Source organism: Trachurus trachurus (assembly GCF_905171665.1).
Source record: "Trachurus trachurus genome assembly, chromosome: 17".
NCBI lineage: Eukaryota > Metazoa > Chordata > Actinopteri > Carangiformes > Carangidae > Trachurus > Trachurus trachurus.
Window position 1 is genome coordinate 3,237,248 of NC_139900.1, and position 25,144 is coordinate 3,262,391.

The window sequence follows — 25,144 nt, forward strand, 5'->3', positions numbered from 1 at the left end:
GGTGTCAGTGTAAATAGTCAATACAGGTTTTCATTTTTCTGAGGATTTGCTCTGAAATCAATGCCAAAAAATGAACCAAAAAACTGTGATTTTTAAAAAAAACTTTATTCAAAGATTAAAAGTGAAATAATTTGACAAAAAAAACAATATATGAATAAAATGTTTTACAATACAAAACAGTATGAGAGAAAAAAAAGATACCAGAAAAATTGCCAAGCAGCTGACAAAACAACTAAATTGAAAGTTATTACAAGAATCAATCTGATAATTGAAAATAAAAAACAGAATCAAAGTAAAACAATTATTTTAAAATGGGATTAAATGAAATTGCGAGTACAATCTAATATTTGTGGCCAACTTGATCTAAACATGTAGAAAGATTTGTTAAAATCTGCGCCGTGATCAAAGAGATAAATGAGAAGAAGTGATGAGATGTGATGGAGAGAAAAGAGGATGAGGAAACAGTCAGTCAGCTTGTGTGCAGCTGGTGGACGGTCCCGTGTTTCTGAGGCTCATCAGCAGAGCGAGTCCACAGCAGTAGAGCAGACTCTTCACTATCAGCACTGTGTAGAGCAGACAGAGCAGCTTCACCCTGCACTGAGGCCGGAGAGGATCCAGGGGAACCACTGCAACAGAAAAGGAGTCAAAGAGAAACCAGTCAGTGCTGTGCTGCTCTGCTCTCTGTGACAGAGTCTCCACATGAAGCTGAATCACTGCTCAACACAGTCACCAAGCCTCCATCACCTTCTTCTGTCAACTGGCCATGACTATTCAAATCACTCCACCATCACATGGAAAGTCCAAATGGGAAAAGACACAGGTGGTTATTGATTGACAGAAGGACTCCACCACCATTAGTTCAATGTGACCTTTGACCTCACACTGAGTCCTTAGATTGACTCTTCAATAAAAACTTGACTGAGTGCAGCTCTAAGATTCAGTCCCTATAGTTGTTGTATCTCCTCAGATTGAATTCAGGGCCTCCAACACGTGTTATCAGTCGGAATGGGCCAGTGAAAGCTCTGGGACTAGACTTTGTTGTGTTGTTGGACACTGGGACAGAATCAGGGAGTGTGTGTTGAAGTGTGATGTGATGAGCAGTGAGTGAATAGACTGATACTGGGCCCTAACTGCAGCACAACATTGGAACTGTCCATGCAGAGAGGCAGCAGGTGATCTTACAGTCAGCTTGGTGCGGAGCTGCCAGGTGTGCTGGCTGTCTCTCTGGAGGACAGGGGGCTGCTGCAGCTGGAACCTCTGAAACAGAAAAGGAGTCAGATGTCAGTGCTGTGCTGCTCTGCTCTCTGTGACAGAGTCTCCACATGAAGCTGAATCACTGCTCAACACAGTCACCAAGCCTCCATCACCTTGTGCTGTCTGGGCCTCCACCGTGCCCCCCTCGTGCTTGACGTAGCAGCGGTATTTATACGTGTAGAAGGCGTCCCGATCCACCAGCAAGATGGCGGCGGAGCGTCCCGGCTCTGTGAGCTGCAGCTGCTCTCCCTCAGCAGGAAGCAGAGGACCATCCTCCTTCTGTCTTTTCCAGGAGAACTGGACCAGAGGAGGAGACATGGCTGAGGCCAGACACAGCAGGGAGCTCCTCCCCTCCAGGTGGGCTCTGGATGCTGCTGGGTACACGCTCACCACGGGCTTCACTACCTGCTCATCTGAAGTTTGACAGCAGCAACAAGCAGCACAGACACATTCTCAAAAATTCTGTTTTTGAGATAAAATTCTGATATTTGCCAAACTTCATCAACCACGACTCCAAAATATTCTCAATTTTTTTCAGGAAGATTGAAAATGTATTTAGCAGGAATTGGATGGTATATGTTTACAGTACTGTTTACAGTCAAATGTTTTCATGCACTGTAGGCTCATTTTTTGATTAATCAAAAATCTGTGTGGATCGTTTGTGGAGGACAGTCTGAAGATGCTCTCGAGCAAGTTTGGTGTCAGTTGAGCAAACATTGTGGGAGGAGATAGGTTTAATACGTTTCACAGATTTTGAAAAAAACCTGAGTGATGGACTAATTTGTAATGAGTTTAAGTATCAGTAGGATTGGGGCGACATTTTGGCGAAAATTGCAAAACTGTAGCATGTACCATTGGTTTGGTAGAAATTTTCAAAGTTTTTTAATTTACAGTAAATGCCCAGACTGTGGAACAAACTCCTCCCCGACCTGCGTACCATCATTGACCTTGGTCTTTTTAAATCAAAACTTACAAGCTTCCTTTTTAAGATGGCTTTTAACACTTAAGATTGTTGTGCCATGTTTATTCTGTGTTTTTATTGTTGTCTTTTACTGTTGTTCTGGAATGTCTTGAATGTCTAAACGACTTTTAACTTATTTACTATTTTATTGTAAAGGTCTCTGGCCCCCTTTGGGCTGTTTTAATGTACTATACAAATAAATCTTGATTGATCAGACAAAGATCAGCTTCGACAAAGTCACACATGGAAAAACACTTTAAATATTTCACATTCATATTTCCCTTTGTAAATCATCAGCTAAGATCATATTTGTGTATTCATTGTATGTTAAATACATGTTTAACGTGATATGTATATATACTATTAATAAAAACACCAAGTTAGTAAGGTCTATACAGTATTAACAACCTACTTTGATATAGATGAAACAGGATTTTGTTGCTAATATGAAAACACCGTTATTTTTCTTTTTTGCCTGAAGTTTTAGCACTGAAACGCTGCTGCCATTAAATCTTATAAAATTAGAAATTAGTGAACATATTTTCTTACATCAACATTCATGTAGAATTTCTGTGCGTGTTTATATTTTATGTATGGATACTACATTTAATTGTAAATTGATTATAATCTTATGATTTAAACATTTACCTTCTCAAAATTTTAGGTTAATTCTCAATTGAAATAAATATATGTTTCAGCGATATAAAAATCACAGTCCTATAAATAGTTATAAACAATTACAATAATTCTCACCACTAAATTTAAATAGTAAAACAATATATTAATATATAGTTCTCTTTAAATAATTACAAACATATTTTACATGATGTTTGAAATAATTTATCCAATTTCATTCCGTTATTATCTACTATTAAAGCAGAAGTAAGTGGTCCGGTCGTTTTCGCTAATGCTGCGTTCCAGGCAGGCTTTTGAAATCGTAAATTACAGCTTCAAGTCACAACTTACGACTTTGTAGCGTTCCAGGCAACCCACTCGTGTTTTTCCGACCTGTTTTCCCGGTGAAAGTCACTGTAACGGCCACTCGTAACTTCCGACCGGTGAACTCGTACCAGATCGAACTGGTACCACTTCACGGTCGGAAAAATACGAGTTTCCTTGAACGCACCATAACAGTCCTCGTCCCTACGTCGCCACATTCACGGCGTCCCTTGGCTGCACACACAGCCCTGCATGCCGTTCTCTCTCCTCATTGGATAAAAACTGTAGGATACGATAAATGTTTTCTCCTCGGCTCAGAGCAGAACAGAGTGACTGACAGACCCGTGTTTCAGACCAAACACTCTATAGAAGTGATTGCTGTCGGAAGATATAACTATTTAAGACTTATATTAACACAAATATATCACTTACTTCTGCTTTAACTGCTACAATTGCTGACTTTAAGCTTTAAGACTAGTTATCTATATTCATGATTAGTGTTTTTACATTTATTAAACAGTTGAACAATTATACAGATTATACATGTGATTAACTGATTAATGGCTAATTTGGTAGAAACAGTGGCCTGAGCAGTAAAATCCTCAGTTCTTCATGTACTAGTGAATTGATTTAAGAAGAGAAAAGAAAAGCCGTCTGATGGTTGATGAAGCAGCAGCTGATGAGAATCCAGACTGAACTCACAATATCACACTTTTTAGACTAAAACATTTCAGCTGCAGCAGAAATAAAGAAATAAAGAATTCCTTCTGCTGTTCAGAGATTCAAACCTCTTTTCACTCATGGTTGAACTTTTTCATTGAAGAACGGCTGCATCAGGAACTTTGTACTAAACTCTGAACAAACTAACATGTAAAGTCTGAAACAGCAGAAACTGACTTCAAACACATTTTAACTTCTTCAATAAAACAACTGAAGAGAAAGTTTGTTCTTACCTGTTACAAACAGTTTAGTTCCAGAGGCAAAGGTCTGGTAGTACCCGCCTCACCACAGTGAGAAAGACTAATACAAAAACCCGTCTGCTGCTGAATGTGTCAGCTGAGCTGAACGAGTCCACATTATGAACCAGGATCATGTTTCAGCTCCATCATGTGTTTCTCTAACGTTCACATCAACATCACTGTCTCTTCTTCTCTTTTCTTTTGGCTTCACACTGAAACATATCAACAAATATTCACATTGAAGTTGGTCCAGACGTTCATGTTCCCCTCAGGATGAACCGTTGCTCCAGTTTTATCACATGATTTCAAGTTGGTTTGTTGTTTAGAGTTTTTATGTTTGATATGATTTTATTCATTTAGTTCCTTTGACTGTTTCTGTTGGTCTTGTTTTCTCATTGAGCTTCTGTGTTTCTTCTCTGTCCTCAGTGTGTGGAACAACAGGAAACCTGCTGAAATATCTGATAACAACATGGATCAACATCAAAGAAAAGTCAAGAAAAAGTGTGTGATGTGGAGGTGAAGTGTGTGAACCTGGGCTGTGGTTTACTGCTCTCTTCCTGTCACTGACACTGTTTGACACCTGTTCATCTGGAGGTTTTTGTTCAGGCTGCAGGGATCATTTCTCACTGTGGAGGATCATTCTTCCAACAGCTGCAGTAAAAGGAGGCTGAATGAGAGAGTTTAACTTTCTCTATCTTCAACTCACAGCCGTTCTGTTTATTAACAGGTGTGAAATCATCTAACTGAGGATGATTGTAACCTGAAAATATTTTACCACTTTGCCTGTTAATATCAAGAATCCGTATGAATGTTTCTGTCTCTCTTTTCTGGATCCATTCTACCCATCCAGTGGTGTCACACAGCTCAGTTCCTTCACAGATGAAGGAGACAGATTCACCAACTCTCCTGGTCAATGATAACTGGACCTGGACCAGCTCTGCTGCCATGGCAACCAGTGCTGCAGAGACACAGACGGGTAGATGAAGGTCAGTGTGACGGTGGTAGTGACAGGTAGAGTGTGTGGGCTCCTGATTGGCTGGAAACACTCACCTGAACACAGACAGCACAGAGCAGCAGCTGGGAGGAAAAGCATTTTGTGAATCAGTGGTGTTTCCTCTGGAGAAGCTGAGGAGAAGTGGAGCTCTGATGCTGCTGAGGCCAAACAAGGACGAGCTGTGAGCTCAGACGAGGCCACGTGGTTTCTGACGGCTCCTCCAACTCCCATCAGCCCCTGCTGCTGCTGGTTGACAGACATTTGTCTCTTGGCCTCATTTCTGTTATGATCTACGCCTCTGACTGCATTTGTTACGACCCCCCTTGAGTCTAGGGGTGCGGGAGCAGTAACAAAAGAGTGCGCAGGGGACAAGAGGCAATGATAAGTGGATTTATTGGATAAACAATAATGTAACAGGTAACGGGGGCGTAGCGGGTGGCGTTAAACCAATAACAAAACAAAAGGAGCAACAAAGTACAAAAAGGAACGCCACCCATAAACTAAAAGGAAAGCACAAACAAACCAGGGGAAAAACAATCCCCAAACCAAAACAACAACCAAAGCTAAAGCCTAACCCCCAACCAAAGACAAAAGGAAAAAGGAACACGGCGAGGGGCCAACAGCCTCGTGCAGACTGTGACTGTTGCCCACCGATCTGCCCCTCCAGCCGGCTTTTATAACGTCTTGACTTCCGGCTTCCGGTTTCCGGCTCGGACGTGAGATGACGAGGATGACGAGGATGACGAGGATGACGTCAGCAGCACCACGGTACCTGGCAAGGAAACACACACACCTATACCCCCTATGCCTATACCCATAACACCCCCCCCCATAAATACAAACCCACAGGTTTGTTACACAGCTCGAGACAAGGCATCCGCAACTACATTCTCAGAGCCCTTCTTATGCTTAATCACCAGGTTATAATCTTGGAGGAGCAATGCCCACCGCATGAGACGCTGATTATGGTTGTACATACGCGCCAAAAACACCAACGGATTATGATCCGTATGTACGACCAGGGGCAGACTACACGACCCAACATACACGTCGAAATACTGTAACGCCCACAACAACGCCAATGCCTCTTTCTCAATAGTTGAATACTTACTCTGGTGGATGTTAAACTTACGCGAGAAGAAACTGACAGGATGCTCCACACCAGAAGAATCCTCCTGCATCAAGACAGCTCCAGCTCCCACAGCACTCGCATCCACCTCCAAACTAAACGGCCTAGAGAAATCAGGGGCAGCAAGTACCGGCGCGTGACACAACAACATCTTCACACTCTCAAACGCACGCTGACATTCCGGGGTCCAGAGATATTCACCCTTTGGACTGGTCAGACTGGTTAAAGGCTGGGCGACGGAGGAAAAATTCCTGCAGAAGCCCCGGTAATAACCAGTCATCCCGAGAAACCGCTTCAGTTCACGACGCGTGGACGGCACGGGGAACTGAACTATGGCACTGATTTTGGCCTCTACCGGACGGACTTGGCCACGACCCACCTGCCTCCCCAGATATGTCACGGTACCCTTCCCAAACTCACACTTCGCAAGATTCAACGTGAGGGACGCGCGCGCAAGCCTCTCAAACACCTCTGTGAGCGTCTTCACGTGATCACACCACGAGTCCGAATACACGATTAAATCATCAAGGTAAGCATTACAATTAGACACTCCAGTCAACACAGTATTAATCAAACGCTGGAATGTAGCGGGTGCGTTACACATTCCAAACGCCATGACAGTATACTGGAGGAAATGGTCAGGTGTAGCAAAAGCGGAGATTTCAGCGGCGCGCTTAGTTAACGGAACCTGCCAGTATCCTTTTAATAGATCGAGCTTACTAACGAACTTTGCAGCACCCAAATTGTCAACACAGTCTTCCATCCGCGGCAACGGATAGGAGTCTGGCACAGTAAGCGCATTTACTTTTCGAAAATCTGTAATGAAACGCTGAGAACCATCAGGCTTCGCTTCCAAAAGACAAGGAGAACACCACGCGCTGTTACTGGGTTCAGCCAAGCCATTTTCTAAGAGATACTTAACCTCCTTTTTCATTAAGTCTCTTTTGATCTGATTTACACGGTACGGATGCTGTTTTACCGGCTTAGCGCTCCGCACATCGATGTCATGTTCAATCACTGTGGTGCGCGTAGGCACATCACCAAAAAGACATGGGAACTGCGCCACTAGTTCCACAATGTCACGCTGTTGCGCGGATTCCAAATGCTGCAGGTGATCCGGTAACACTCGGAGCATTTTGGAATTCGGCAACCGTGCACTTTGCTGGGAAGATGGCGCAGAAGGCAACCCATCCTCATCACCGGAATCATTTTTCGTTACAATGAGCGCAGAGCAACCACCCACAGAGACAGCAGCATCCTCTCCAAGGGAGCGCGCGTCATCGCCACGAGAATGATACCGCTTCAACATGTTTATGTGACACACGCGAGTTTTCCGCCGCCAGTCTGGCGTACCGATCACATAGTCCGTCTCACTCAATTGTTTCAAAACTTTATACGGACCAGAAAAACGCGCTGACAGAGAACAACCCGGCAACGGGAGCAGAACAAGAACACTGTCATTAATATTAAAGTGCCGAGCAACAGCCGAACGATCAAATTGCTTTTTCATTTTTTCCTGTGAGCCACCGAGGGCACTGTGCGCCACCGAACGAGCCTGATGCAAACGTTCACGGAATTTACAGACAAAATCTAACACGTTCACATTTGGAGACGCATCAGTAGACAATAGCTTCTCTTTTAGCACCTTTAACGGACTGCGCATGGTGTGTCCGAACACCAGCTCTGCAGGACTAAACCCCAAAGACTCCTGTACTGCGTCGCGAGCAGCAAAAAGAACAAAGGGGACGCCTTCATCCCAACCTCTGCCCGTGTCCAAGCAGTATTTACGCAGCATGGACTTGAGTGTCTGGTGCCACCGTTCAAGCGCGCCCTGCGATTCGGGATGATACGCGCTCGAGACAACGTGCTTGATCCCCAACGAGTGGAGCACTTGTTTAAACAATTTAGACTGGAAATTTGTGCCCTGATCAGTCTGTACTGTTTTTGGTAACCCGAACGTAGCAAAAAACTTGGTTAAAGCCTTTGCAACAACACTGGCTGTAATCTTACGCAGAGGCACAGCCTCAGGAAACCGAGTCGACGCACACATTATAGTCAGTAAATACTGATGACCGGATTTTGTTCTGGGCAACGGACCCACGCAGTCTACCAGGACTCTTTCAAACGGTTCTCCCACGGCAGGAATTGGTCGCAAGGGAGCCGGCGGAATCACCTGATTCGGCTTCCCCACCACCTGGCACGTGTGACAGCTGCGACAATGATTAACCACATCTGATTTTTGACCGGGCCAAAAAAAATGTCTCAGGGCTAGGTTATAGGTCTTATTTACACCCAAATGACCTGCCCAGGGACTCTCATGTGCTAAGCTCAAAATTTGGTCTCGATAAACCGAGGGAACCACAATTTGATCCACCACCCCACAGTCAAATTCTTCCTCTGACGACGGCGACCACCGACGCATCAGAACACCATTGTCAATGAAAAACGCAGTGGAACCCAGCTTAGGAGTATCCACTTTCTCCACAGCCGCAAAACATTTCACCAGACTCGCATCAGACTTTTGTGCTGTGATTAATTTCTCTCGCGTAATAGGCACCTGTGTGCTGGTCGAGGAGCGAGTACTGGGTACCTTCGTCACTGTAGTTGATGCAGGAGAATCAGCAGCTGGTGCTGGATCTGGAACCGCATCCTCTGTAAAGAGTTTAACAAACACAGAGTCAGTTAAATCAACATTGGCAGCGTTGGAACCTTTACATTCCGCGGCGCGTCTCCGGGACTGAGCGCGCGTAATTACGCATGAGGGGAACTCCGGCTGCACCGCATCATCCGGCCGGGAACTAATGCGGGGCGCCGTGTCCAAAACCTCGAGGGAAGGAGTTACTTTACCCCCAGCAATGTCATTCCCCAACAACATGGTAACGCCTCGAATAGGTAACGCAGGACAAATGGCTACAGCAAACACGCCAGTGACTAGTTTGGATTCAACGCGCACGAAATGCAGCGGCTGCGGGACGTAGCCCATTTCAATGCCACTGAGAATTACACTGTAGCCACAAGCAGACTTTTCAGAGAACGGCAACGCGCTGGCAAGAATAACTGACTGAGACCCACCTGTGTCGCGCAGAATCTGTACGGGCTGTTTCTCCCCTGGGTCTCCGGGAAGAGATACTAACCCATCAAAAATGAACGGCTGGAAACACGGGTCAAACCCGGTGCCGCTCGGTGCTGGATCGACCCTCTGTGGAGGAGCTACTTTTATCAAACCAACACCTTTTGGATGTCGCACCATCGACGCCGGATACGACTGCTCTTTTCTTTTTAACATCATGCAATTTGCAATGACGTGCCCCGGTTTGTGTCAATAGAAGCACTCTCTCTCCTCCGTGACGCTGGGGCGAGCTCGGTTCACCTGACCCTGGAACGAGGAAGCCGGACGCGAACGATCTGGGCCTGGAGAAGGAGAAGAAGGATATACAACCTTGTGAGTAAGCACATATTCATCGGCCAGAACTGCTGCAGCCGATAACACCTTCACTTTCTGTTCATTCAGATAAACTACTACACGATCTGGTAAACTCTTTTTAAATTCCTCTATTAACACAAGCTCTCGCAGCTCTGCAAAATCTCTAATTTTACAGGCAGAGCACCATTTATCAAACAATGTTGCTTTATCTCGTGCAAACTCTACATATGTCTGTGAAGGATTTTTTCGGTGACCACGAAACTTTTGCCTATATGCCTCAGGTACTAATTCGTATGCTCGCAGAATGGCCTCTTTTACTGTGTCGTACCTCAAACTATCCTCAAGAGGGAGCGCCGAAACCACCTCTTGGGCTTTCCCATGCAATTTACATTGTAACAACAGTGGCCACACGTCATCGGGCCACTTCAAAGCAATGGCCAAGCGCTCAAATGTGTTAAAGTACGAGTCCACCTCGGCTTCCCGAAAAGGTGGCACCAACGCCACATGTTTACTGATGTCAAAATGATTACGAGACAAACTGGGAGATATGGATGGCATGCCTACCGGCTCTGACACACGCTGAGCCTGCCCTTGGGCATCGAGCTCAAGCTTCCTCAGCCTGACGGCCGTGTCAGCCTCGATTTCCAGCTCCATTTTTTTGACTTGCAGGCAGAACTCACGGTCGGCCTGGCGGGCCTGCTCCTTGGACTCCAGCTGAAGACGAGCCAACCGGACTTTCACCCGTGCCTCGTCTCGCCCACTGGAAGACCCCGGAGACAAGGGCTCAAACCGAGGAAGGGTGAACGGCGTTTTGCCCCGCGCACCTCCCTCCAAGTCAACGCCCAGGGCACCTTGCCCCATAACCTCGCCAGCCGCTGCACGTGGGGGACTCCCCTGACTACCCAGCTGCAGGATGCCATCCGCCTGCACTGGAGCTACCGGAGGCAAAACCGGAGGCAAAACTTCCATCTCCTCAAGTTTGCTCATGACCTGCTTTTTTAGCTCTGCTTTTACCGCTTTTGGTTCTACCGAGAAGCCGAAACGCCTCGCAATGGCCACTAGATTCTTCCGCTTACAGACTTCGATTTGATCAAGTGTGGGATTTCTTACAAACTGAGCCAAAACAAAGCGTGGCATAACACTATGCTACGCTACCCTGCACACAATAACTCGGACTACTTCAAAAGGTTTTACAAAGATCCGGACGAGCGCCCAATTTGTTACGACCCCCCTTGAGTCTAGGGGTGCGGGAGCAGTAACAAAAGAGTGCGCAGGGGACAAGAGGCAATGATAAGTGGATTTATTGGATAAACAATAATGTAACAGGTAACGGGGGCGTAGCGGGTGGCGTTAAACCAATAACAAAACAAAAGGAGCAACAAAGTACAAAAAGGAACGCCACCCATAAACTAAAAGGAAAGCACAAACAAACCAGGGGAAAAACAATCCCCAAACCAAAACAACAACCAAAGCTAAAGCCTAACCCCCAACCAAAGACAAAAGGAAAAAGGAACACGGCGAGGGGCCAACAGCCTCGTGCAGACTGTGACTGTTGCCCACCGATCTGCCCCTCCAGCCGGCTTTTATAACGTCTTGACTTCCGGCTTCCGGTTTCCGGCTCGGACGTGAGATGACGAGGATGACGAGGATGACGAGGATGACGAGGATGACGTCAGCAGCACCACGGTACCTGGCAAGGAAACACACACACCTATACCCCCTATGCCTATACCCATAACATGCACCATACCATGCATTTTATTTTATTTCTGTCATTTTACTTTGTTTAATTCAGGGATTAGCTTTTATTTCTTAGCTTTTATATTTGTTTTTATTTTATTCTTTGAAAAAGTACCTTTGTGTTTCTTCATTATAAAGTAGCATTAGCGTTTCCTCAGTTCACTGTGGTTTTAACAGCTCCCTGTCATGAAAGCATTGTGGGATGGCAGGTGGGTGGGGCTGTCTGTCTCTCATGTCTCTGTGTAAAGCACTTTGAGTCACAATTACTGTATGAAAAGAGATATACAAATAATTTAATTTGATCTGATTCTGCTTATTTTGTTGAAATTGATTAAAGCTTTTCATATTTATAAAATGTGAAGTGAATTGCTCTGCTTTGTTGATTTGAAATACAGGTTAATGTTTTTATTTTAAATGAAAATGTGTCATCATCCATTGAAGCCTGAGAATTATTTTAAGATGATATTGAATATTATCTGAATGGTTGTTTGTTCTTGTTTGTATATTAACACTCTTTGCATGAAACAGTCAGAGGAAATGACAGGACATGGAGTCTCTCTGGTCTTAAACAGACTGGCCTCCACTACTTTGTGTATTTCAATTGAGTTATTTCAAACAATCTAATATCTTTATCTTTTTTTCTAACATTATTTTCATGTCTGTCTTCAGCTGAAGCTTCTGTGTGTTTTTTCCTCTTGAGTGGGAGGTGGCAGCCTGCAGAGGAGGTTCATTTACTAATTCAACTCTTTATCTTGGTTTATTCTCATTATTTCCAACTTTTTTTGTCTGTTTTTTATGAATGGTGATTGTTTTCCCGAAATTCTCTGTTTCTCTGAAGTGAATCAGTGGAAAGTTGCTCTTGATTTTAATCTGGAAGCAAATAAAAAAGAATCTGGGTCACCATGATGCAGAAACACAACAACACATTCAGGTCAATTCAGTAACACACACTGTCACCTGTTGTTGAACAGCTGTGCTGGAAACACAACAGTACAAATCCACAGAGCTCCTCAGCTGTGATCTTAAAGAAGCAAAAACAACAAATTAAAGTCAAGTTTGTTGAGTGTTGAATGAATTTTGAATCAACATCAGTTCATCTTTCAGTCTCTGATGAGCTCCTCTCTGTTTCCTCCTGCTGTCAGGAGTGAAACCTTAACACTGCTGCCCTCTGCTGGTTCAAACAACACACTGCTTCGGTCTACACACTGAGTTATTGATTAGTTTATTAAAAGCTGAGACTCATATCCTATAACATAGATTACACCAATACAAAGGATCTCATACACTCTACCGCCAGTTATTAGGGTTCAATTATATTGTGTCATACATGAGGTGATCCTGTTATATAACTAATTGTTATATGAGGGTTTAATAATAAGAAATAGTGATTAAATCTCTTGGACCTTCCTCCGTTTCTGCATCATCATCTCATTAAATGTGGTCTGATATTCAGAGTCACAATAATGGACAAGCTTTATATATTTATATTTCATTGTCTTTCATGACTGACTCTGTTCAGCTGAATGACAGCTGACCTGAAACCTGACCTTTGACGCAAGGCTTCTTCATCGTTGTGTTGTCATGGCAACCGTAGTCAGCCTCATCTGGATGTCCTCGCACATCTTCTACCTCGCCACAGGGGGGCGAGCTTCTTCTGTGTCTTGTGGGCCGATGATTTCAGCAGAAACACAGGAAGAGCTTCTCACTGTGTAAAGTGAGACCGAGGCTCTGTTTCTTGACATGAAAATAATGTTTGGAAAATAAATAAAACTGATATTAGATATTTGAAAAAAAATCCATTGAAATATTCATCCAGTCATTTCCTCTGACTGTTTGATGCAATGAGTGTACGTTGTGCAGCACTTTGGGCAACAAAGGTTGTTTTTAAATGTGCTATAGCAATACATTTTGAGTTGAATTGAGTTGAGAGTGTTAATATACAGAGCAGGTCAGGTCAGTCATCATTGGAAATATCAACTCTCTGCCCAACAAGAGTGATGAAGAGCTGGAGATATTGGTGAAGACTCAGAAAGTAGACATTTATTTTATTTTTTTTCCGAATCATAACAACACTTGTGTACATCCCACCCAATGGCAACTGCTTAAGTTCCATCTGAAGTTCTCCATAAAGTTGTTGCTAGGATACAGACTAAACATCCGGAGGCACCTTTAGTGATGACAGACTTCAGTCATGTTTCCCTGATGGACTCACTGGGGGGTGTGGTGGAGAGATGAGCACTGAGGATGGAGGAGGCCATTCTGGACGGCCTGGATCATCCACTTCACCATCGGTCCTGCTCCACCTGGCAGTCCTGCTCCACTAGGCGGCCCTGCTCCATCCGGGGGTCCTGCTCTATCCGGTGGTCCTGCTCCACCTGGCGGTTCCTGCTCCACCTGGCGGTTCCTGCTCCATCCGGCGGTTCCTGCTCCATCCGGCGGTCCTGCTCCACCTGGTGGTCCTGGTCCACCCGGCGGTCCTGTTCCATCCGGGGGTCCTGCTCCATCCAGCGGTCCTGCTCCATCCGGGGGTCCTGCTCCACCTGGCGACCCTGCTCCATCCGGCGGTCCTGCTCCACCTGGCGGTCCTGCTCCACCTGGCGACCCTACTCCACCTGGCGGCCCTGCTCCATCCGACGGTCCTGTCCATCCGGGGGTCCTGCTCCACCTGGTGGTCCTGCTCCATCCGGCGGTCCTGTTCCATCCGGGGGTCCTGCTCCACCTGGCGGTCCTGCTCCATCCGGGGGTCCTGCTCCATCCGACGGTCCTGCTCCATCCGGGGGTCCTGCTCCACCTGGTGGTCCTGCTCCATCCGGCGGTCCTGTTCCATCCGGGGGTCCTGCTCCACCTGGTGGTCCTGCTCCATCCGGCGGTCCTGTTCCATCCGGGGGTCCTGCTCCACCCGGCGGCCCTGCTCCATCCAGCGGCCCTGCTACATCCGGCGGCCCTGCTCCATCTGTCTTTCTTTTGTGTGTCATTGTCGTGTGAGCTACTGGACTAATTTGAATTTCTCTCCTAGGGATGAATAAAGTTCTGTCAGGACCACTATGTCAAAATAATATTTATTTACTTGCACAGTTTAGTTTGGCGGTATGGTACTGTTCTGGGACCCCCTGCTCTTCCACGCGCTTGCGTGGAAAGCCTGAGGCAGGAAGAGCACCTTCCTGCCCTTCACGAGCCATCATGAACGGCATAAGCAGGGAGCGCAGCAGCAAAGAAAACCCAGACAGAGCAGAGCAACCAACAAGATACAATGACAGGAGGAGCTGGGGTGGAGGTGGGTTGCAAAAAAGCCGGCAGAGGAAGCAGCAGCAGCAAGGGAGGTGATGTCGGGCTAGAGTAGTTTAAATAGCGCGCTCTGAATGCAGTTCCCCAATAGGAAGCAGCCACGGAGAGTCAGCTGAGCCATCAGCTGATCTGCACAGGTGAAGACAGTTAGGCTGTGCTGATTAAGAGCTTGACGTCATGGCCTGCCAGAACTAACGCTACGTTCAATTATTCTCTACTCTACTCTACTCTACCTTATAACCCAAATGAACATATTTTCATTTGGGTTTAAATAAACACATCAACCTGTATTTCAAATCAAACAAGTTACTTCACATTTTGGAAATAAGAAAAGCTTTAACCAATTTCAACAAAATAAGCAGAATCAAATCAAATTAAATTATTTGTATATCACTTTTCATACAGTAATTGTAACTCAAAGTGCTTTACACAGAGACATGAGAGACAGACCACAGCTCCACCCACCTGCCATCCCACAATGCTTTCATGACAGGGAGCTGTTAAAACCACAGTGAACTGAGGAAACGCTAACGCCACTTTATAATGAGGAAACACAGGAGGTATTTTCTTTTTTTTTCAAAAAAAAAAAAAAGACCAAGAGACAAATGTCTGTCAATCAGCAGCAGCAGGGGCTGATGGGAGTTGGAGGAGCCGTCAGAAACCACGTGGCCTCGTCTGAGCTCACAGCTCGTCCTTGTTTGGCCTCAGCAGCATCAGAGCTCCACTTCTCCTCAGCTTCTCCAGAGGAAACACCACTGATTCACAAAATGCTTTTCCTCCCAGCTGCTGCTCTGTGCTGTCTGTGTTCAGGTGAGTGTTTCCAGCCAATCAGGAGCCCACACACTCTACCTGTCACTACCACCGTCACACTGACCTTCATCTACCTGTCTGTGTCTCTGCAGCACTGGTTGCCATGGCAGCAGAGCTGGTCCAGGACCAGTTATCATTGACCAGGAGAGTTGGTGAATCTGTCTCCTTCAGCTGTGAAGGAACCGAGCTGTGTAATCACAATGAATATGTGTTCTGGTTCCAGAATAGAGAGACAGAAACATTCACAGTGATTCTGCGTTTTAACAGGCAAACTGGTAAAATAAAGTCAGATTACAATCATCCTCAGAAAGATGATTTCACAGTTTCTAATAAACAGAACGGCTGTGAGTTGAAGATAGAGAAAGTTAAACTCTCTCATTCAGCCTCCTACTACTGCGTCTGTGATAAGAAAGTTCCTCCACAGTGAGAAATGATCCCTGCAGCCTGAACAAAAACCTCCAGATGAACAGATGTCAAACAGCGTCAGTGACAGGAAGAGAGCAGTAAACCACAGCCCAGGTTCACACACTTCACCTCCACATCACACACTTTTTCTAGACTTTTCTTTGATGTTGATCCATGTCGTTATCAGATATTTCAGCAGGTTTCCTGTTGTTCCACACACTGAGGACAGAGAAGAAACACAGAAGCTCAATGAGAAAACAAGAGCAACAGAAACAGTCAAAGGAGCTAAATGAATAAAATCATACCAAACATAAAAACTCTAAACAACAAACCAACTTTAAATCATGTGATAAAACTGGAGCAATGGTTCATCCTGAGGGGAACATGAACGTCTGGACCAACTTCAATGTGAATATGTGTTGATATGTTTCAGTGTGAAGCCAAAAGAAAAGAGAAGAAGAGACAGTGATGTTGATGTGAACGTTAGAGAAACACATGATGGAGCTGAAACATGATCCTGGTTCATAATGTGGACTCGTTCAGCTCAGCTGACACATTCAGCAGCAGACGGGTTTTTGTATTAGTCTTTCTCACTGTGGAGGAACAGACAAGCACTACCACATCTTTGGCTCTGGAACTAAACTGTTTGTAACAGGTAAGAACAAACTTTTATTTCCCTTCAGTTATTTTATTGAAGAAGTTAAAATGTGTTTGAAGTCAGTTTCTGCTGTTTCAGACTTTACATGTTAGTTTGTTCAGAGTTTAGTACAAAGTTCCTGATGCAGCCGTTCTTCAATGACAAAGTTCAACCATGAGTGAAAAGAGGTTTGAATCTCTGAACAGCAGAAGGAATTCTTTATTTCTTTATTTCTGCTGCAGCTGAAACGTTTGTGAAGAGTCTAAAAAGTGAGAATTGTGAGTTCAGTCTGGATTCTCATTCTGCTGCTTCATCAACCATCACACGGCTTTTCTTTTCTCTCTTCTCCTCAAATCAATTCACATTTTATATGAAATATTTATTTTAAGAAGAACAAATGAGTCATGAAAATGTATGTAAAATATTACATTTAAAAATCAAACAAAGATAAATTGTTGATGATATTGAAATTTTAAAAAATGATTGTACTAATTAGTCATATTAAAATTGCATGAACATGTCTGATTGTGTAAAATATATTGAGCTTATTGTGAAATGTATTAATAATTGTTTTGAGAATTATTCAATATATTATTCTCATTACATTATGTACTAACAGTTAATCATATGAATCAATATTTATTTCAGTGAAACACAGATTAGTTTAACGTAGAATTTTGCTAAAATAAGTTCATGGGTCAATATTTTAATCATATGATAATAGTAAATATTTAACAAATGTATTTAACAATGAATAGAATCAAGTTTTGATGTATAAAATGTATGGTTGTGTATACACAAACATACAAAAATTACATCTAAACCGTTTTAAAAAAAGAAGAAGCAGCAACTTAATTTGTCATTATATATTGTCAGAATATATAATATTACATGTTTTGTGATTTTTTAATTAGCACTAAATTTGATGAAAAATTGTTTATTTACATTTTAAATTATTTATTTACATGTGAATCTTGTAACTGTATCTTTCACACTACATATTAATATTGTAAATATGTATAGAAGTAGCCTAATATTCTTATCACATAAGTCATGTAGCAACAGTTAATCATATGAATTAATATTTATTTCACTGAAACACGAATTAGTATGATGTAGAATTTAGATAAATCACTTATGTGTCAATATTTTAATCATATGACATTAATAAATATTTGAAGAATTTATAAGTTTATGTAGTAACAGTTAATCATATGAATCAATATTTATATCACTAAAATCTAGTTGTATGTATGTAATGTAGAATTGATGTACAAATGGTGTCAATATTTTAATAATAAGATCACAAATCATAAATATTTGATGAATTCATTCAACAATAATAGAATTAAGTTTTAATGTATAAAACATATGGTTGTGCACACAGAAATTAAACCTAAATCCAACAACTTAATTTGTCATTATATATTGTCAGAATATATATTACATGTTATGTGTTTTTTGTATTAGCACTAAATTAGATTTTTTAAAATATTTACCTTTTAAATTATTTATGTGAATCTTGAGACTATATATTTTACACTTCATATTAATATTGTAAAAAATATGTATTTTATTAACAAGTTTAAAATATAGTAAATATTTTATATCATGAGGACATGATCTGAGCTGATGATTTATAAAGTGAAATATGAATAAGAAGAATTTAAACAGTGTTTGTGTGACTTTGTTGAAGCTGATCTTTGTCTGATGATAAACATCATCTATAAACATGATGTACATCACAGTAAATGTGTGTGGAGGTGAGTCCAGTACAGGTGGTGACCTCTGTGCTGTATTGATGAGGAGCTGAGTGATCAGAGTCCATGTAGTGTCCAGGATCAGACTGAATGCAGTGCAGTGCTGGAAGCTGCTGTTGACTGTGTGAATGTGTCCCGTGGCGAAAGTAGTCTGCTACGGGCCCTAATGCAAAATTATTGAAATTATTGTAGCGGGCCCTATAATAAAAGGAGGGGTGGTGGTGGTGGTGGGGGCGGGGGGTAGTGTATATTGTTGGGGCGTATTTCACGCTTTGGTGTGATACTGGGTTGCTCTATATGAGCCGAACTGACCCGGCATATGTTAGAGACAGGGACAGGCTTTTTTAAAATTTTATTTTATTAATTTCAAACAATTCTGATGCTCAGCAAAGATGGAAAATCTTGGTTCTGTTGTTACTGTTTAAAAGAGTCAGGATAGAAGGGAAGGGTCGGATCGAGAGGAGCATTCAAGTTTAATATGAACCAATTACACTTTGTGTGCTTCAGCCACAGACTGTAGTTATACCGGCTCTTCCCATGGCTCAGTCATCGGACCGGGCCGAACACGACCAGACAGGGTTCAGATCGAAAACATTTCTAACTCGGATCAGACCATAGGGCTTCTTCTTTCATTCTTTTTTTTTTTTTTTTGCGGGGATAAAAAAATGAATGACCAGAGGGTCCCTGTCAAATTTCAGATGAGCAGGTAGTGAAGCCCGTGGTGAGCGTGTACCCAGCAGCATCCAGAGCCCACCTGGAGGGGAGGAGCTCCCTGCTGTGTCTGGCCTCAGCCATGTCTCCTCCTCTGGTCCAGTTCTCCTGGAAAAGACAGAAGGAGGATGGTCCTCTGCTTCCTGCTGAGGGAGAGCAGCTGCAGCTCACAGAGCCGGGACGCTCCGCCGCCATCTTGCTGGTGGATCAGGACGACTTCTACGCGTATAAATACCGCTGCTACGTCAAGCACGAGGGGGGCACGGTGGAGGCCCAGACAGCACAAGGTGATGGAGGCTTGGTGACTGTGTTGAGCAGTGATTCAGCTTCATGTGGAGACTCTGTCACAGAGAGCAGAGCAGCACAGCACTGACATTTGACTCCTTTTCTGTTTCAGAGGTTCCAGCTCCAGCAGCCCCCTGTCCTCCAGAGAGACAGCCAGCACACCTGGCAGCTCCGCACCAAGCTGACTGTAATGGTGCGTCCACACCGCACGCGGTGCAAATTTTTTGCACAATACGATTACATACAAAGTCAATGTACAGACGCGAGTGGACGCGAATTTGTGCCGGCGGCGCAAATGACGTGAATGGCGCGGTGCGAATGACGCGAATGTCGCGACGCGAATGACGCGAATGTCGCGACGCGAATGAAGCGAAAACGCGAAATTCGCCCATTCGCGCAAATGCCACGAGTAAAAACAAATATTCCAGCGGGCAAACTCGAGCGAATAGAGCGAGGCGAATATTTTACTCGCGCCCGGTGTCAATGCACTGTAAGATCCCATGCTGCCTCTCTGCATGGACAGCTCCAATGTTGTGCTGCAGTTAGGGCCCAGTATCAGTCTGTTCACTCTCTGCTCATCACATCACACTTCAACACACACTCCCTGATTCTGTCCCAGTGTCCAACAGCACAACAAAGTCCAGTCCCAGAGCTTTCACTGGCCCATTCCGACTGATAACACGTGTTGGAGGCCCTGAACTCAATCTGAGGAGATACAGCACCTGTAGGGACTGAATCTTAGAGCTGCACTCAGTCAGGTTTCTATTGAAGAGTCAATCTAAGGACTCAGTGTGAGGTCAAAGGTCACATTGAACCTATGGTGGTGGAGTCCTTCTGTGAATCAATAACCACCTGTGTCTTTTCCTATTTGGACTTTCCATGTGGTGGTGGAGTGATTTGAATAGTCATGGCCAGTTGACAGAAGAAGGTGATGGAGGCTTGGTGACTGTGTTGAGCAGTGATTCAGCTTCATGTGGAGACTCTGTCACAGAGAGCAGAGCAGCGGGGTCCGCCCGCTATTCAGACATCCCGCTATTCCGACATGTCTCTATTTAGACATCCTGCTATTACGACATCCCTCTATCTAGACATGCCGGTAATCCGACACTTTTTGATACCGCTATTCCGACACGTCATCTTTTTTTTTCTTTTTTTTTTTTTTAAGCTGCGATACTCAGGCGCGTCTCTCTTCTTTTCTTTTCAGCATGCCTATCACCGGTTTGACGAGGGAGTGATGTTCTTAATCTCAACAATTAAACTATCAAGTCACAAACAAAACTTACACATATGATAAACAAACAGAACTATGTTGCAGTTTGTTTGTCAAGTTAACCTGTCACCTTCAGCACCACGGACAGCGCAGCGGATGAGCCGCGGAGAAGCTGCAGCTGTGAGTGTCTGGGCTCTGGGCTACCCTAACCCTTATCAAAACTGTAAGCAAGCAGTGTAAAACTGCTGCTACTACATTTTTTGCTTAGGCCTACAGCGAAAAGACACCCAAAATATTTACAGCTTTTTTAGATCTATCAAACTGTGCGTGCACAACTCCGCAATTTCTCTTTGATAAATCAAACTGGATCCAAGAATGGTGCGCAGTTGCGCACGTGAACACACCTCCGCCCCCGGAATGCCTAGACACAACCATAGATGGTCAGCACGTGCATATTAATTAGCCATGTGCGCTCTGTGGAGCGGCAACAAAGTGACAACGAAGACAACGGGCGGAGGGCGGGGGAAAGAAAGCGAAATACACGGCATCGGCAATAAATCAGTCAGAAAAATTATCTTGCATTTTAATAAGCTACAAACAAGAACCTCCCAAATCTCAACAAAAGGGAGCAGAAAGAAGAATAATCTTATGTAATCTGCCCCTTTATCCCAGAAAATCTTTTTTTTTTCCTTTTACGTTAAAGGGATAGTTCAACATTTTGGCAAATTGGCCCATTGCCATAATCGCTATAGTCATAGCAGTAGGTTCGTTACCTTTATTTGTTGGTGTAAGCTATTTTTAGAATGGCGGAGTGGAGCGGCAGGCTGCTCAGAGCTACGCTACGGAGGCTAATGGAATTTCTTGGTTTCCCTCATCAAACTCATCAAATACACAATCCAAAAACTCCCAAACGCTGTTGTGGACAAGTTGTGACCTGCACATTCACCACGCTATGAGATAATAGCGGAATGTAACGACACGGAGATGTTTTAGAGGTAAATTCATGCAAAACCGCTGATGCGCGTTGCCTTCAGGGACAGTTTTTCAGCAAGCAGTCTCTGCATTTACCTCAAAAGTGGCTCCGTTTCGTAACGTTCCATTATTATCTCATAGCATGGTGAATGTGCAAGTCACAACTTGTCCACGAAAGCGTTTTTGAGTTTTTGGATTGTGTATTTGATGAGTTTGATGAGGGAAACCAAGAAATTCCATTAGCCTCCATAGCTTAGCTTTGAGCAGCCTTCCGCTCTGCTCCACCGTTCTAAAAATAGCTTGCACCGACAATTAAAGGTAACGAACCTACTGCTATGACTATAGCGATTATGGCAATGGGCCAATTTGCCAAAATGTTGAACTATCCCTTTAAAACAATGTAAAGCAGGATTTCCAGGATAGTGACCATTACTTTGAATGCCTTTCCACAGTTACAGGCTGTAACTGTGGAAAGGCGTTCAAAGTAATGGTCACTATCCTGGAAATCCTTACAGCTCTACTGGACTCGGTTTAGCTCATTTTCCATTACAGCTGAGTCCTTCACAGTTCCTCCTCAGGGCCGTGTTGTCTCACTCTTTATTCTCTCCCCTCGTCAGCTCCAAACGCACGTGCACCTTGTTAACTCAGGTGACAGAATAATAACAGTCTCAGTAGCTGCAGATCAGCGGGTGCTGCTGCTAGTTTTTAAACTTGGAGGGTTTGTTTTTTCTTCTCTCTTATAGGCCTATGTATTTGTGTATGAGAAACAGTGTCTCAGATGAAAATAAAAAAAAAATCAGAAGGACACGTCTGACTATAACGTAATCAATCAATGTCGGAAAAGCGGAATGTTTGAAAAATAGTAAAGTGCCGCTACTCCGACAATGAAAAAAAAAATGTCGGAATAGTGGGACGTTTGAAAAATAATGTTAATGCCGCTATTCCGACAATTAGAAGTCAATGTCGAAATAGCGGCATGTGGGAATAGCAGCATGTAACCCAGAGCAGCACAGCACTGACTTTGTATTCCTACTGACTTATTTCCATGTTTCCCACATTCTGTGTCATAAACTATAAACTATTTTCTTGTATGTAAAAACATCTATTGCACGTCTGCCCGTCCTGGGTGAGGGATCCCTCCTCTGTTGCTCACCCTGAGGTTTCTCCAATTTTTCCCTGTTAAAAGGGTTTTCCATGGAGTTTTTCCTCAGTCGATGTGAGGGTCTAAGGGCAGAGGATGTTGTTGTGATGACATGTAAAGCCCTTTGAGACAAACTGTTTGTAAAAACGGGCTATACAAATAAAATTGCCTTGCCTTGCCTTGCCTTGACTGGTTTCTCTTTGACTCCTTTTCTGTTGCAGTGGTTCCCCTGGATCCTCTCCGGCCTCAGTGCAGGGTGAAGCTGCTCTGTCTGCTCTACACAGTGCTGATAGTGAAGAGTCTGCTCTACTGCTGTGGACTCTCTCTACTGATGAGCCTCAGAAACAAGGGACCGTCCACCAGCTGCACACAAGCTGACTGACTGTTTCCTCATCCTCTTTTCTCTCCATCGCATCTCATCACTTCATCTCACTTATCTCTTTGATCACAGCTCAGACATTTTAATCTATAAGTCTTTATACTGCTTTAGATAAATATTGAGATGTACTCACACTTTCATTTAATTCTGTTTTTTTTAATTATTACAGTATAGTTTTACGTTGATGCTATCTTTTATTTTCACTTCAGAGTGACTCTTGAAATAACATAGAATTAAGTTGTATCGTTAGCTGCTTGGCAATTTCTCTGGTATTTTTTCACATCCTGTTTCTCATTTTAATAGTCTATTCATTTAAAATGACTTTGTTAAATTGTTTCAATTTTACTCTTTGAATAAAGTAAAAAAAAGCAGTGTTCATGGTTTTTTGACTACTTTTATCATAGATTTCCATTTGGCTTCAGAACAAATCATCAGGAAAATAAAAACCTTTATTGAATGTTGATGCTGACACCTACAATTAGCTTAGCTTAGTTTTGCGTCTGAATGTATTGTCACAGAACAAACATCATAACAATGTCCAGAGCTAAACAATCACAACAACACCAGGAAAAGCAGACAGATATAAACATGTAGCTGTTTATTTCACACATGTGGTTATAGGCTGTTAAACTCTACGCTGACGACACTGTTGTTTACACACGTGAACCATCAGCAGATCGAGCAGCTGTGAAACTCCAGCTGTTATAAAAATGATGAAACTGCCACTTGATCAGTTATAAAGTTATAATGTTTAGTTCGATAATGTCTGAATGATCCAAATACAATTTTAACCTAAATACACCATCTAAGTTAACTAAACACAATATGTTTCTGATACACAGGAGCATCGACAGCTGCATGGTTAACAAACAAACAAAGCAAGCAAACAAACAAACAAACAAACATACTAACATTTGGCTCAACCAGAGCCAAATGTTAATGAGTTCACTGGCTTCTACTGAATTATGTAAAAGTTTCATTTCAAAGGTCAAAGGTCAAAGGTCTTTATTTTATCAATTTGTTACACTGGAATGGAGCAAATTGATAAAACCTTGAACCTTGACCTTTGACATGAAACTTTTGAATAATTCAGTAGAGGTCGGTGAACTCATTAACATTTGGTTCTGGTTGAGATGAACAGACTCTTCTGACAGCAGCTTTTATTTTTTTATATCAACTATAATGTACTGAAACAATGAGAGCTGAGGTGAACCAACATGGAGGCGCTAGTTTAGCTTCAACAAGAAAAACATTTATTTGTGTCAGTGCTGCTTCTGTCTCTGTGTGGTTTGTGGTTTGTTGGTCACATTTTACTATACAGTATATATATATTTGCATGTATGTGTTTAGTTGTGTTAAAAAAATAACAATCAAAATTCTGATTGTTTAATTTGAGCACTTTCTATTAGAATATTTCTGATTTGGTATTGAATATTACTACTTTTGAGACATATCTTCATTATTTATTATAAGAATTATCATAGTAATGATGTCTACCAACACCTCATACAAAAATGTTCAGGCTTCTGTTTGTCATTTGTCTCGTGAACTCAGTAAAGACTGAAAACACTTTAACGTCTCACATTGACAGTAACATGACCACAGACCATCCTTGACAAATGTCAGTGATTATAAAAACTATGTTGATGACACTGTTGTTTCCACTCACAAGTGAAACAACTCTTTACTACGAAGAATATTAAGTTAGTCAGAAATAATTCAGAGGAAACTCTACATGTCTATCAGATTTAAAAAATGAGACAATATTTCCGAACACTTTTAAATCCATACAAGTCTAGATATTAGTGAGACATTAGAGGCTGCTGAATGTTTGTGTAATGTTACACAGATGCTTCCTGAGTCTTTAACAGAGTGGATGGTTGTAGTTGTCATGGTGATTATCAGAGTGAAAAGCCACAGCTCACAGTTTGGAGGCTGCAGAGCTGAAACCACACAGCCTGAGAGCTGCAGGAGAGGAAGTGTTGATTCGCTGTCAACAGTTTTTTATGAGTCCTAATAACCACTGAGAACAGTATAAATCTAAACTAATTGTGAATAATGCCACTGATGTGCATTTATATTTATTCAGGGTTGTTTGTGACATATCTTACGACTCAAATTATTCAACTTAAAGCAGAAGTAAGTGATA

General features: G+C 43.0%; 1 protein-coding gene across 2 annotated transcripts in view; it reads right to left on the reverse strand.

The window, feature by feature from the left end:
• Positions 1-385: 385 nt before the first annotated feature.
• Positions 386-25,144, reverse strand: part of LOC311000371 (uncharacterized protein) — a 28,794-nt gene continuing 4,035 nt past the window's right edge. Inside the window, exons 1-4 of one of the 2 annotated variants that reach the window (XM_083991054.1) lie at positions 4,108-4,165; positions 1,368-1,667; positions 1,183-1,257; positions 386-626 (exon numbers count right to left, since the gene is read on the reverse strand). In XM_083991054.1, the coding sequence (XP_083847180.1) occupies positions 466-626; positions 1,183-1,257; positions 1,368-1,572 (441 nt within the window). In that variant the 5' untranslated portion in view covers positions 1,573-1,667; positions 4,108-4,165 and the 3' untranslated portion in view covers positions 386-465. Of the gene's footprint in view, positions 627-1,182; positions 1,258-1,367; positions 1,668-4,107; positions 4,166-25,144 lie in introns of those variants that run through there. The other variant, XM_083991053.1, reaches the window with a different exon arrangement.